The 15,487-nt window shown below is 37.6% G+C and overlaps 1 protein-coding gene across 1 annotated transcript in view; it reads right to left on the reverse strand.

Annotated features, from left to right (window-relative positions):
- SUMF1 (sulfatase modifying factor 1) overlaps positions 1-15,487 on the reverse strand; it is a 95,473-nt gene that overhangs the window by 76,764 nt on the left and 3,222 nt on the right. The window contains exon 2 of the mRNA XM_047849650.1: positions 415-588. Coding sequence (XP_047705606.1) covers positions 415-588 — 174 coding nt within the window. The remainder of the gene's footprint in view (positions 1-414; positions 589-15,487) is intronic.

The raw sequence follows: 15,487 nt of genomic DNA on the forward strand, positions 1-15,487 counted from the left end.
CAGGGCAAACCACTTTCTAATCCTCAGTTTCCTGAAACATAACTGGCCTCATGGGGTTGCTATGAGAACTAGATTAGATGAAATATACATAAGGTGTTGAACATGGTATTGGGCACATAATAAAAAGTGGATAATCAATATTAGAAAAGAACAAGTTCAGGGCACCTGGGTGGCTCAGTCAGTTAAGCGTCCAACTTCAGCTCAGGTCATGATCTCATGGTTCATGGGCTCAAGCCCTGCATTGGGCTTTGTGTTGACAGCTCCGAGCCTGGAACCTGCTTCAGATTCTGTGTCTACCCCTCTCTCTGCCCTTCCCCCACTCATGCTCTGTCTCTCTATCTCTCAAAAATAAACATTTAAAAAAATTTTTTTTAGAAAACACCAAGTTCTTCCTCCCCATCCCAACCCTATTACCTCTGTCAAATAGCCAGTTGAGTTCACAAACTTCTCAAATTCAGCATTACTGACTTCATAGGCATCCATGTAAAAGGCATCAATAGCAACTCTCCTCGCAGGTGCTTCCCCATCTTGCTTTATCTGAGGATCATCTGTGCCCATTGTAAACACTCCAGCGGGGATGAGGACCATCTGCAGTGAAAGGGGAGACGAGGAGTTGTGCCATCAGAGCCAAAGTGGACCTGTGTCAAGCACAGAGCACCTAGCACACAATAAGCACCTACATAAGGTATTACATGCCTACCACATAAATCACTGCACAGTGATATCACTCATGCTCCTGTGCAAGTCTCAAAAACACGTGAAAATTCTTTCGCAAGGTAGTTTCCTTAATCAAAACTCTACATGATATATGCCGTGGAAATAGGTCTGGAGCAATAAATAGTCACCAACCTGCTAATGGCTGGAGTGCAAAGGCAGGGAAAATATTCCACTTTTTTATACATTTCAGTATGATTTTCCTTTAATATGCTCTCATTTCCTTTGAATTTTTTCAAATTTTATTTTTAAAAATAAAATCAAATGCAAAAATGCCATATATCATATTCTTAAAAACCACTGAGTGAGGGGCGCCTGGGTGGCGCAGTCGGTTGAGCGTCTGACTTCAGCCAGGTCACGATCTTGTGGTCAGTGAGTTCGAGCCCCGCGTCGGGCTCTGGGCTGATGGCTCAGAGCCTGGAGCCTGTTTCCGATTCTATGTCTCCCTCTCTCTCTGCCCTTCCCCCGTTCATGCTCTGTCTCTCTCTGTCCCAAAAATAAATAAACGTTGAAAAAAAAAATTAAAAAAAAAAAAAAAACCACTGAGTGAATGTGGGTCTCCAATGAAATAGAAAAGACTTAAATCACTGAAATGGAATATGTAAAAAGTTTAATAAGGGACCATGTCTTGCCCTTATTATGTCCTTGTCCTTAATTGATTCCTTATTAAAACTCTAATTGCAATTACTTTGCTATCTACGGTCTCAAATAAAATCTAATCTCCAAGAGAGCAGTGGACTGCCTTGTTCACAACTGTATGCCTAGCCCTAAACAGAGCACCTAAGGACTGCACCGAATATATTCACCTAACAAATGCAAGCCTATGCTCAACATCATGAATCATTAGAAAAATAAAAGTAAAAACTAAAAAGAGACTCTACTTCATGCCCACTAGCATGACTACAACCAAACAGATTGACAATAACAAGTATTGACAAGGATGTGGAAGTTGGAACCTTCACATATTGCTGGAAGGAATGTGAAGTGATGCAGCTGCCTTAGAAAGCAGTCTCTTGGTTCTTTAAAAATCTAAAAACAGAGTTACCATATGACCCTACAATTTCACTCCTACAAAGATATCCAAGATAAATGAAAACAAATGTCCACAAAGAAACCTCCTACACAAATGTTCAGAGTAGCATTATTCACAACAGCCAAAAAACCAGAAACTCAAATGTCCATCAAATGACAGATACACAAAATGTGGTACATCTATAAAATGAAATATTACTCAGCCATAAAAAGAAATGAAGTGCCAATACATATTACAATATGGATGAACCTTGAAAACATTATTCTAAGTGAAAGAATCTACTCACAAAAGGCCACATCTTGTATGATTCCATACCTATGAAATGCCTGGAACAGACAAATCCAAAGAGACATAGTGTAGACCAGCAGTTGCCAGAGGTAGGAGGAAAATAAAAATGGGGAATGACTGCTAATGGATACAGGGTTTCTTTTTGGGGGTGATGCAACGTTCTGGAATTACTGATGCTGGTTGTGAAACCTTGTGAATGAGATATGAAACATTGAACTGTGCAACTCATAAAGGTGAATTTCATGGTATGTCATTCTATCTCATTTTTTTTAAGTTTATGTATTTATTTTGAGAGAGAGAAAGACAGCATGCACACACATGCAAGCAGGAGAAGGGCAGAGAGAGGGGGAGGGAGAGAATCCCAAGCAGGATCCACACAGTACAAAGCCTTGATTTGGGGCTCAATCTCATGAACTGTGAGATTGTAACCTGAGCTAAAATCAAGAGCCAGACAGGTAACCAAGTGAGCCACCCACGCATTCCTATCTCAATGTTTAAAACACACACACACACACACACACACACACACACACACACACACAACCATACCATCTGTCAGAAATATACTCTGCAGGCACAGTATCTTACTTTCTAATCAGCTGAATGACAAATCAATTCATTGACCTCCCAGCAGCTTAAGAATTGTGAGGTATCTAATCTATAAAATAAGGGTTCTCAGGGTGCCTGGATGGCCCAGTCAGTTAAGTGTCTGACTCCTGATTTCAGCTCAGGTCATGATCTATCTAACAGTTTCATGGATTTGAGCCCCACAATGGGCTCTGCACTGACAGTATGAATGGAGCCTGCTTGGGATTCTCTCTCTCTCCCTCTATCTCTGCCCTTCCCCCACTCACACTATCTCTGTCTCTCTCAAAAATAAGTAAACTTTAAAATAAAATAAAAATAAAATAAAATAAGGTTCAAATTGAGGAAGGAAAAAGAGGAAGTCAAAGAGAGATAACTAGGAATAAAAAGAAAGAATGTGGGTTAGCAGTAACAGCAGAAGATCTGGAAAAACAAGATCAGAAGAAATGGAAAGTAGTAATCAACAATCATTGATTCCTACTATTTCCATTGATTATCTTTGCTAGTGGTTGTCTTTAATTCTGTGCATATATTTCCCAATGAAAATGAAGCTCTTTTCATCTATGATATATGGGTAATAAATGCTTATTGTTTGTCCAATGTATTACTATTCCTCTAAGGAATCATGCTTGGGGCACATGGATGGCTCAGTTGGTCAAGTGTCTGACTCTTGATTTCAGCTCAGGTCACGGTCTCATGGTTGGTGAGACCACATGCGTGCACACACATGTACACTCCCTCTCTCTCAAAATAAATAAGTAAACTTAAAAAAAAATCATGCCTGACTATTCCTGTCCCTAATCCCAGCATTACAGAGGTCACCCTGTCTTACTGGATCTCCTAAATGTATTTCCCTCTGATTTGTCCCCTCTTTTCTATTCCCAGACAACTGCAGGAGCCTCACAACCAGTCACCCTGTCTCCAGTCTCATCCTTTCAAATCCCTCCTTGCTCCACGCTAAGCTGTTTATCTTCTGTTCAGTCATTCATTCAGCAAATATTTAAGGACCTACTGAACTTTCTGAAATGCCAATCTTTGGTATCCAATACAATTTATTACAGCTCTGTTTTTAACAGAAGATTGGAAATAACCTAAATGTCCATCAGAAGTAGACAGGTTAAGTAAATTGTGGACCATCCACAAAACAGAAAGTTAAACATCCACAAGTAAAGGAAATACATAATAAATATATTTACCAATATATAGCAAACATAGTGGACTAATCACTTATAAAACTAGCATGAAGATTAAAAGACACAGAAAGTGAAAACAACTCATCACAATAACAAGTTAAGGGATATGTAAAATGAAAAGATACAAAATGAGATACCAAAAACATGAAATATGGCAGTAGGGAGTAAAAATGTGATACTTTAGAATGCAATAAAACAAGTTATCAACTTAAAAATAGGCTATATAAAAATCTCATGGTTGTTATATGAAAACCTCATGGTAATCACAAAGTGAAAACCTATAGTAAATACACAAAAGATAAAGGAAAAGAAATATAAGCATACCCCTAAAGTAACCAATCAAACCACAAAGAAGGAGAGCAAGAGAAGAAAAGAGGAACAGAGAGGAATAACAACAACAAAAGCCAGAAAACAATGAACAAAATGGCAATAAGTACATACCTATCAATAATTACTATAAATGTAAATGGGCTAAACTATCCAATCAAAAGACAAAGAGTGACTGAATAAATTAAAAAACAAGAACCATCTATATGCAGTCTACAAGACACTTACTTTAGAGGTAACCACACACAGACTGAAAGTGAAGGGAAGGAAAAAGATATTCCATGAAAATGGAAACCAACAGGAACCTGGAGTAGCTATACTTACATCAGACAAAATCAACTTTAAAACAGAGACTACAATAAAACACAAGGAGGGGCGCCTGGGTGGCACAGTCGGTTAAGCATCTGACTTCAGCCAGGTCACGATCTCGCGGTCCGTGAGTTCGAGCCCCGCGTCAGGCTCTGGGCTGATGGCTCAGAGCCTGGAGCCTGTTTCCGATTCTGTGTCTCCCTCTCTCTCTGCCCCTCCCCCATTCATGCTCTGTCTCTCTCTGTCCCAAAAATAAATAAACGTTGAAAAAAAAAATTTAAAAAAATAAAACACAAGGAGCATTACATAATGATAAAGAGGCCACTCCAACATGGGGATATAACACTTGTAAAAATGTATGCAACCAACATATGTAAATATATAAACATGTAAATAGATAAACCAAATATTAATAGACCTAAAGGGAGAAATAGACAGCACCACAATAATATATCCCACTTATATCAATGGATAGGATACCCAGATAGAAAATCAATGAAGAAACCACAACCTTAAACAACACATTAGGTCAAATAGACTTAACAGACATATACAGAACATCCCATCCAAAAGCAAAAAATACACATTCTTCTCAAGTGCACATGGAACACTCTCCAGGATAGATCCCATGATAGGCCACAAAACAAGTCTTAATAAATTTAAGAGGTCTGAAATCATGTCAAGCAACTTTCCAAGCACAATGATATGAAACTAGAAATCAATTCCATAAAGAAAACCACAAAATTCACAGCTACGTTAAGATTAAACAACAGGCTACTTATCAATCAAGGGGTCAAAAAAGAAATCAAAACATAAATTTAAAAAATATGAGACAAACAAAAATGGAAATATACTAAAATTTATGGGATGCAGCAAAAGAAATTCTGAGAAATTCAGAGCAATAAATGAAGAAACCAGTTCTTTAAAAAGATAAAAATGATAAATCCTTAGCTAGACTCACCAAGAAAAAAAGAGAGTGGACTCAAATAAATAAAATCAAAAATGAAAGAGAAGATATTATAAATGATACCACAGAAAGACAAAGGATCATAAGAAACCACTATGAACAATTATATGCCAAAAAATTGAACAACCTAAAAAACTTGAAAAAATTTCCAGAAACATACAACCTATCAGAATGAATCATGGAGAAACAGAAAATCTGAACAGACCTATTACTACTAAGGAAATTGAATCAGTAATCAAAAACCTCCCCCAAAAAACAAAAGTCTAGAACCAGACAGCTTCACTGGGGAATTCTACCAAACATTCAAAGAAGAATTATTACCAATCCTCCCCAAACATTTCCAAAAAACTGAAGAGAGAGAACTTCCGAACTCATTTTATGAGGTCAGTATTATCCCAACACCAAAACCAGACAGGATGCTGCAAGAATAAGAAATTATAGGCGCATATCTGTGATGAACATAGATGCAAAAATTCTCAACAAAGTATTAGCAAACTGAATTCAACAATACATTAAAAAGATCACACACCATGATCATGGGGGATTTATTCCTGGGAAGCAAGTCTGATTCAACATCTACAAATCAGCCAGTGTGATACACACATTAACATAACGTATGAGAAAAAATCATATGATCATATCAACAGATGCAAAAAAGTATTTGACAAATTTCAACATCCACTTAATTTTTTTTAAGGTTTATTTATTTTGAGAAGGCGGGGGCAGGGGCAGAGAGATGGAATCCTAGCAAGCCACATGCTGTCAGCACAAAGCCTGACACAGGGCTCTATCTCATGAAACATGAAATCGCGACCTGAGCTAAAATCAAGAGTCAGACACTTAACTGTCTGAGCCACTCAGGCACCCCCAAAATTCAACATCTACTTATGATAAAAACTCTCAACAAAGTGGGTACAGACAAAAAGTACCTAAACATAATAAAGGGTATGTGACAAGACCACAGGTAACATTATACTCAATGGTAAAAAGCTAAAAGTTTTTCCTTTAAGATCAGGAACAAGACAAGGATGCCCACTCTTGCCACTTTCATTCAATTTAATATTGGTAGTTCTAGCCAGAGTAATTAGAGAAGAAAAAGAAACAAAAGACATTCAAATGAGAAAGGAAGAAGTAAAACTATCACCATGTACAGACAACATTATATAGAAAACCCCGAAGACTCCACCAAAAAACTGTAAACTAATAATCAAATTCCAGTAATGTTGCAGGATACAAAATCAATAGCAAAAAATCCTGTTACATATCCATACAGTAATAACCAAATATCAGAAAGATAAAACAATCCCATTTACAACTGCATCAAAAATAATAAAATATCCAGGAATAAATTTAACCAAGGGGCTGAAAGACTTGTATACTGAAAACAACACATTAAGAAATTGAAAACAACCATGGAAAAGATATTCCATGCTCATGCATTTAAAGAATTAATATTGAATTAATTAATAAATTAATAAAGAATTAATAAAGAATCGCATTCTTACAATTCAATGCAATTCCTATCAAATTCCAATAGCATTTTTCACAGAAATAGAAAAAAACAAACCTAAAATTTGCATGAAACCACAAAAGACTCTGAATAGCCAAAGCAACCTTGAGAAAGAACAAAGCTGGAGGCATTGCACTCCCTAATTTAAAACAGTATTACAAAGCTACAGTAATTAAAACAGTATGGTATTGGCATAAAAACAAACAATGAAACATAACAGAGAGCCCAGAAATAAACCCATGTAAACATGGTCAATAAGTTTACAACAAAGAGGCCAAGAATATCAAATGGAGACAAGAGTCTCTTCAATAAATCCAGGAAAACTGGATAGCCACATTCAGAAGAATGAAACTAAACCACTATTTTACACCATACACAAAATTAACTCAAAATGGATGAAAGACTTGAACATAAGACCTGAAACCATAAAATTCTGGAAGAAAACCTAAGCAGTAAGCTCCTTGTTACAGGTGTTGGTGATGATTTTTTGAATCTGACACTAAAAGTATAACAAAAGCAAAAATGAACAAGTGGGTCTGTATCAAATTAAAAAGCACCTGTACAGCAAAGGAGACCATCAATAAAATAAAAAGGCAACCTAATGAATGATAGAAATTTTTTGCAAATCATGTATCTAACAAGAAGCTAATATTCATAATATATAAAGATCTCATACAATTCAACAGCAAAAAAAAATCTGATTAATAAATGGCCTAAATAGACATTTTTCCAAAGAAAATACATAGATGGTCAACAAGTACATGAAAAGATGCTCACCATCATTATCACAGAAATGTAAATCAAAACCACAATGAGATTGCACCTCATACCTGTTAGAATGGCTATTATCAATACACCTCACATTTGTTACAATGGCTCTTATCAACAGTGTAAGAAATAAGTGCTGGCAAAAAATGTGGTTAAAAGAAACTCATGTGTACTGTTGGCAGGGATGTAAATTGGTACAAGCACCATGGAATACAGTATAGAGGCTCCTCAAAAAGCTAAAAAGTATTATTTAAACAATGATCACATAGAGGCGCCCCTGTAGCCCAGTCAGTTGAGCGTCCAACTTCGGTTCAGGTCATGATACTGCGTTTCACAAGTTTGAGCCCCACAATGGGCTCTGTGCTGACAGCTTGGAGCCTACAGCCTGCTTCAGATTCAGTCTCCTGCTCTCTCTGCCCTCCCCCACTCATGTGGTCTCTCTGTCTCTCAGAAATAAACAAACATTAAAATATATTTAAAAAATAAAAAAATAAAGAACCACATAATCAGTAATTTCACTTCTGGGTATTTACCCAAAGATAACTAGAACAGAAATTCAAAAATATGTATGCACCCCAATGTTCAAGGTAGCACTATTTATAATAGCCAAGATATGGAAACAACTTAAGTGTCCATCAGTGGATGAATGGATAAAGAAACTGTGGAATGTATGTAAGTATATAAATATGTGTGTATATATAAAAATATACCGCCTTGTGTATATCATATACATGGTATATATAATGTATATATACATATATTTCTCAATCGTTCAGTCATAAAAAAGAATAAAATCTTGTCATTTGCAACATGGATGGACCTTGAGGGCATGACGCTAAGTAAAGTAAGTCAGACAGAGAAAGACAAATAACATATGACCTCTCTTCTATGTGGAATCTAAAGAAACAAACAAATAAAAAACAAGCTTACAGATACAGAGAACAGATTGGTGGTTGCCACAGGCAGGGGGTGGGGGGCAGGAAAGGAGGTAAAAGAAAATTGGTCAGTTACACCTCAATAAAAATAAATTTTTAAAAAAGATTGGTCAGGAGGGACTGGATGGCTCAGTTGGTTGAACACCCAACTCTTGATTTCAGCTCAGGTCATAATCTCATGGTTCATGGGTTCGAGCCCTGCATCAGGCTCCACGCTGATGGTGCAGAGCCTGCTTGGGATTCTGTCTCCCTCTCTCTCTGCCCCTCTCCTGTTCCCCTCTCTTAAAATAAATAAATAAACATTTTTAATTTTTTTTAATTAAAAAGATTGGTCAGTTCCAGAAAGGCATAGCTTTTTACTTCTCTTAAAAAATACTGTGTACTTTTTGACAGTTCTATAAGGAATCAGGTGGAAACCCAACTTGTAACCAATACAAGATTTCAAATTTATTCTGGGGCTTCTTTAGTGCCCCATACACATCATTGCTTAGAAAATTCAGGGCACTGTAGCAACGTGGATGGAACTGGAGAGTGTGATGCTAAGTGAAATAAGCCATACAGAGAAAGACAGATACCATATGGTTTCACTCTTATGTGGATCCTGAGAAACTTAACAGAAACCCATGGGGGAGGGAAAGGGAAAAAAAAAAAGAGGTTAGAGTGGGAGAGAGCCAAAGCATAAGAGACTCTTAAAAACTGAGAACAAACTGAGGGTTGATGGGGGGGTGGGAGGGAGGAGAGGGTGGGTGATGGGTATTGAGGAGGGCACCTTTTGGGATGAGCACTGGGTGTTGTATGGAAACCAGTTTGACAATAAACTTCATATATTGAAAAATAAAATAAAATAAAAACTTAAAAAAAAAAGAAAATTCAGGGCAAATGGCTGTTTTTGTTATTGTTCTTGTTTTAGGAGAATGGACACCTTTACTGCAGCACCTAAAACCTAAAATCTTTTTTAGTTGTAACAAATATTTTAAAAAGCATTACATATATTGCTTAATAAATTGTAAGGCAAACATCTTTATAACCCACCCTCCATGAAAGAAAGTACTTTGCCAATTACTGCAGAAGCCATTATTATGCCCATGGTGAACATAAATCCTCTGTCTCATCAGAGAGGAAAACCACTGCTCAGACTTTTCACTTTTATTTAAGATACAATTGATACAGGACATTATATTAGCTCCAGGTGTATAACATGGTTCATTAATCCTATATAGTATGAAATGATTACATAATAAGTCTAGTTAACATCCATCACAACAGTTAAATAATTTGTTTTTTATGGTAAAAACTTTTAAGATCTCTTACCAACTTTCAAATATATAATACTGCATTAACTATAGTCACCATACTGCACTATCCTTTTATATGCACTGTTACCTTATTTTATTTGCAGTTTAATTATTTAACTATGCATCCTATACATTACAGTTTACATTGTTTTTTTTTTAATATGGTATTTAGGTATCTAAATCTGTAAGTTCTCCCTTAACTTTTTCCTTTTGCAATTTATTTGCTGAAGAAACTGGGTCATTTGTCCAATAGAGATTCCCAGAGTCAAGATTTTGTTGACTATAAACTTATAGTGTAGTTTACCATTATCCCCTGTCGTCTGCACCTCCTGAAAATTGATAGCTGAATCTGGAGGCTTTATCAGATTCAGGTTTGATTTGGGTGTAGTTAAAACTTCCCTAGAGGTGGTGATGTCTTCTTCATTAAGAAGCACATAGTGTAGGGGTGCATGGGTGGTTCAGTCAGTTAAGCAACTCTTGGTTTTGGCTCAGGTGATGATCTCAAGGTTCATGTCAATTTAATCATATACCACTTTCCTACTTAATTTGTTTAGGTGTGCCCCTCACCTTTTCAGGGTAAAATAAAGTATCTAAGCCTTGAAGCCTAATCTCTCACCATCTCCCTCACCCTGTATTCTACCTACACTGTCTGTAAACAGTCAATATTCAAGATCACTTCCTCTAGGCCTATTGCCTACAATTCCCTCCACTGTCTGAGTCGTATGTCCCTCATTTGGGTTCCTCAAATAAATACCTCTATGTATCCTAAAAAATGGCACACACAGTAACTTAGTGATGGGTTTTCACCTCCCCCAGATCCTAGGCTCTTTAGGAATCACAAATAAAGTTTTCACTTCTATATCCCCAGGGCCTAGCATGGCACATAGTTCAGGGCAGACACTTAAAAAAAAAAAAATCTTTATGGACTGAATAATTGAAATCATGAATATGATGAGGAATTAGCTATTTGAATTATTCCTAATTGTAAAAATTCTTTTTCTTTTATAACACAGTCCCAGACTTGGATAGCATGGTTGCATGATAGTGAAACCTGTGTAAAAGACACTGCTTGACAAACATTCTATATTTTCTTAGTAGAGTTTAGGCCTCATCTTTACCTTTGAACCTCAGATCCAAATGCACTGTCTTCTGGAATCTCAGGCCAAAGGAAATTCTCAAAAGCAACCACAAGGTAATTTTATGGGAAGAAGAAACCATGGCCCAAAGCCAGATCACCAGCTCGGTCTTCCCTTTTAAGGAAGAAGCCAGTCCACACCCTCGGGTAGTACGCTGATCAACTACAAAGCAACACAGCTCTCCACCAGAAAATGCTCCAACCTACACAGGGAGAAGTTTTCAAGTGTGAAGAAATTAGAACATTTGGAGACAGACCAAGTGAACAGGGTCAATATTATTTTGGGGTTCCTAGGAAGTATTCTTGCAGTATTTCTGTGACTGGGTATAATGTAAAGCTGTTGTAGTATAGAGGAGTAATAGGCACAGGTTGAATTGTGTGACATAAAAGCTTTGCCTCCCCTCCCCCCAAAAGAAAGACTGTGCTCAAGGACTGAACTAGGTTCATGCATTATTCTCATAATCCTCCAAATGTCTGAGACACAAGATTCCTCAAGCCTTGGAAGAGAAGGCAGAATGTTAAGCAGTTCTGCAGAGAAGCAGAAAAATAGAAGACTTCAGACAAAAGCTTCAAGTGTAGTCTTAAAATGATTATTAAAATGGTCTAAAAAGAGGTTTAATAAAGGACTTAAAAGGTAAAAATGAAAAAGCTCTCCAGCAGCAGACAGGTAGGTCCTATCCTGAGAACAGATGTTCAGACCCACAGGAAGCTGTGCGCCTTGTTCCTAATGAAGTTTTACAATCACCTCATTTTCTCATCCTCTTCTCCCTCAAGGTGAGTACCAACAATGTTAATACAATCACAACTTCCACTGTGGACTCCTGGACTAGTTTTTCTTTTTCTTCTTCTTTCATTAACCATCAGAGATAGCCAACCCTGAATAAGCCAAGTTTCCGTTCTGGAGGCGTTCTGGAAGTAATAGATAACAGTAGCCCGCATTGCTCCGAGTAGATCAGAATTTCCAATTTCCATGAATGAGATAAAGTTTCCTGTCCTACAAATGTGAAATGTGGTGCTGGTAAAATCCAGAGCACCAGGTGTTTCAATCTGTAGGACCGTAAGCCAGATGAAAGAACCATTCTAATCAAGTCTTCCTTTTGAAGCTCCAGATTCAAACAATCCATTCCTCCTTGAAAGTATGTTAAAACCCTTTTGCCACACCACAGTTTGTGTCAATGACACTCAAGCCAAAAGCACAGAAGTCAAGGTGATTCTTTTACCCCTAGAACCATATTTGGGCTATACACTCCAGCCAGGTGCAGTGGGCATCTATTACTTTTGCCCACCTGGCATTCAATGCTTCCTGTTCTTGTCAGAGCAACTGACATCCCTTTGAAAACCATGTATTCAACTCTCTAATTATAGAGAGTCATGAGCTCTTACCCCACCTACTGTGGCTCAGGTTGGCCAACTGTGACTTTGAGAAAAGGGGTACTCTCTCTTCCATCAGTAAAAAGAGATAGACAGAAAGAGAGAGATTGCCTGAAAACGGAGCAAACACATAAGAAAGAAGAGCCAGGAGACAGTCAAAAAGGAAGATCTGAAGATACTGCCTCAAGCCCTGGAACCAGTTGTGTCTGGGGCCTTATCTGCTCTTGAACTTTCCAACTATGAGAGCCCATAATGGCCCTCCTCCCACTTTTTTTCCAGCTGAGGTCAGCTTTGCCTTTTCTTTCCCTTGCTGTGAGATTTTTATCTTACATACAAAAATGAAATAAGCTTATATGAACACTTTTGGGTAGGCCTCCCTTTTCCTTCTTTCCTCTCCTCAAATCTAATAAGCTAAAGGCTCAGAAGAAAGTGAGGTGAAAAAGAGAAGCATGATCTCTGGATCTGCCTTAGCTGTCTATACAAGGCTCATTTATCTATACCATTCTCTTAGTCTACCGCCTACACAGACAGACAATAATTATAGATGGAATAACATTAAAGTTCCTTCAAGCCCTGGGATTTATGAGTCTATTAAGCCTCAGTGGCCTCATCTGTAAAGTGGGCAATAGTATCTCTTACTGGATTCTTGGGAGGATGAGACACAGCAAAAGATTATTTTACAAAGTTTTCTTCAAAGTATGGGACACCCTTTATTCCCACAGCAGTTTTTTCAGTATTGTATCCACCAAAAAAAGGTAACAAATCATTCAAGCAATTATTAGAGAACGTCTAAAATGTGTAAGGCACTCTGGCAATAGAGATACAGAGATTTAAAAAGGTCTAAAAATACTTCCCATGTAGAATATCAGACAACTACACAGAAAATACCAAAGAAAATATACAAGTTGCCTTTAATACTACTTTCTGGAGGAAAGGTTTCACGGAAGAGATGGCATTTGATCATGCTTCGACACATGGGAAAGCATTACCCAATCAGAAACATTCTCAGATAGGAAATCAGGACTGGAGTTACCCATACATACAGAGCCATGACATACAATTTAATCATCCCATGATTCCAAATGCCTTTCAAGCAACAGTTTTAAAAGATACGTGGAGATCAAAACATCTTGCTACCTTGTACAAAATAACCCCAGTAGAAATCGTTAGGACAATTTTCTCATTGAGAATTATATATATTTTTAACCAGAAGGGACTTGAGTAAAATTTTAAAATATCTAAGTTGTTTCCCATACAATTTTTACTGCAAGAACTGTCCAATGAAACTGTAAATTCCTTGAGGGCAAAGCCAGTGCTATTTATTATTTTGTGTCCCTCATCTTGCCAAGTGATCATTAAATGAATTGAAATACAAAAAAAGACTCACAGTTGAAAAGCGTTACATTAAAAAGTGTGAAAATGTCATCCCCAGAAACCTTACATTACTAACATTTCCCAGAACACACCATGCACCTGCGCAACGCTTTGTTTGTGCCCACACTCCTCCCCTTCTTGGAATGTCCTTCAATCTGTCCTTCCATCCCAGCTCCTGAAAATGTCTCCTTCAAGCCCTAGCTCTAATGTGACCTTTTCTTTAAGACATTTCCTAATTTGTCCAGAAGAATGAATCGTTGCTTCCTCTCCAAGGGCTTTGTAACATATTTCTCCTGTAGTGTTATCACTATGGGAAAATGATGCTTACATGTAATTGTGCGTGGAGGGGGAAGGGAGAGAGAGAGAGAGTGAGAGAGAGAGGAAGGTAGGGGGAGAAAACGATGGGAGAACAGAGAGTGCACATGTGCAGACGCTAGCAAGCGCACACCCACCAGAGAGTAAATGGTAAATGCCTTAAGGGGAGGGCATAGGTCTTTTTCATTTCTTTATGCCCAGGACATAAGGTAGTGTTATAAAATATGTGTACCAAATAAACATCTGCTGAATTAAACTAAATAAACACAAAAGAAAAAAATTAGATTTAATACAACCCCAATCCAAACCTCAGAAAGTTATTTTATGATATCAACAAAGTGATTCTAAGTTTATATGAACAGACAAAAGACCCAGAATAGCCAACACAACACTGAAGGAAAAAAACAAAGCTAGAGGGTGGATGCTACCCAACTTGAAGAGTTACTGTAAAGTTACAGTAATCAAGATGGTGTATACTGGTGAAAGAACAAATAGATCAATAAAACAGCAAAGAGAGCCCAGGAGAAAACATCCGTAAAGAAAGTCAACTGGTCTTTGAGGAAGGAGCTAAGGCAAAACAGGGGAGCAAAGATAGTCTCTTCAATAAACAGGGCTAGAACTGGATATTCACATAAAAATAATAATCCAGACACAGACATTATACCCTTCACAAAAATTAACTCAAAATAGATCACAGACCTAAATCTAAAATGCAACTGTAAAACTCTTAGAAGATAACATAGGAGAAAACCTAGATGACAATGGGTATGGTGATGACTTTTTAAATTTTTTTAATGTTTATTTATTTTTGAGAGAGAGACAGACACACAGACAGACTTGAACAGGGGAGGGGCAGAGAGAGAGGGAGGCACAGAAACTGAAGCAGGCTCCAGGCTCTGAGCTGTCAGCACACAGCCCGACACGGGGCTTGAACTCATGAACCGTGAGATCATGACCTGAGCTGAAGTCAGATGCTTAAATGACTGAGCCACCCAGGGGCCCGGGTGATGACTTTTTAGACACAACATCAAAGGCATCATCCACAAAAGAAGGTGCCAAGCCAGGCTTCAATAAAATTAAAAATTTCTGCTCTTCAAAAAATAATTCAAGAGAATGAGAAGACAAGCCACAGACTAAGAAAAATTCGCAGATGACACATCTGATAAAGGACTGTTATCCAAAACAAAGAACTCTTCAAACTCAACAATAAGAAAACAAAACAATCTGATTTAAAAACAGGCCAAGGGGCACCTGGGTGCCTCAGTCAGTTACGTGTCTCTTGATTTCAGCACAGGTCATGATCTCATGGTTTGTGGGTTCGAGCCCTCATCAGGCTCCACACTAACAGTGTGAAGCCTGCTTGGGATT

The sequence above is a fragment of the Prionailurus viverrinus genome, chromosome A2 (genome assembly GCF_022837055.1).
Source record: "Prionailurus viverrinus isolate Anna chromosome A2, UM_Priviv_1.0, whole genome shotgun sequence".
Lineage (NCBI taxonomy): Eukaryota > Metazoa > Chordata > Mammalia > Carnivora > Felidae > Prionailurus > Prionailurus viverrinus.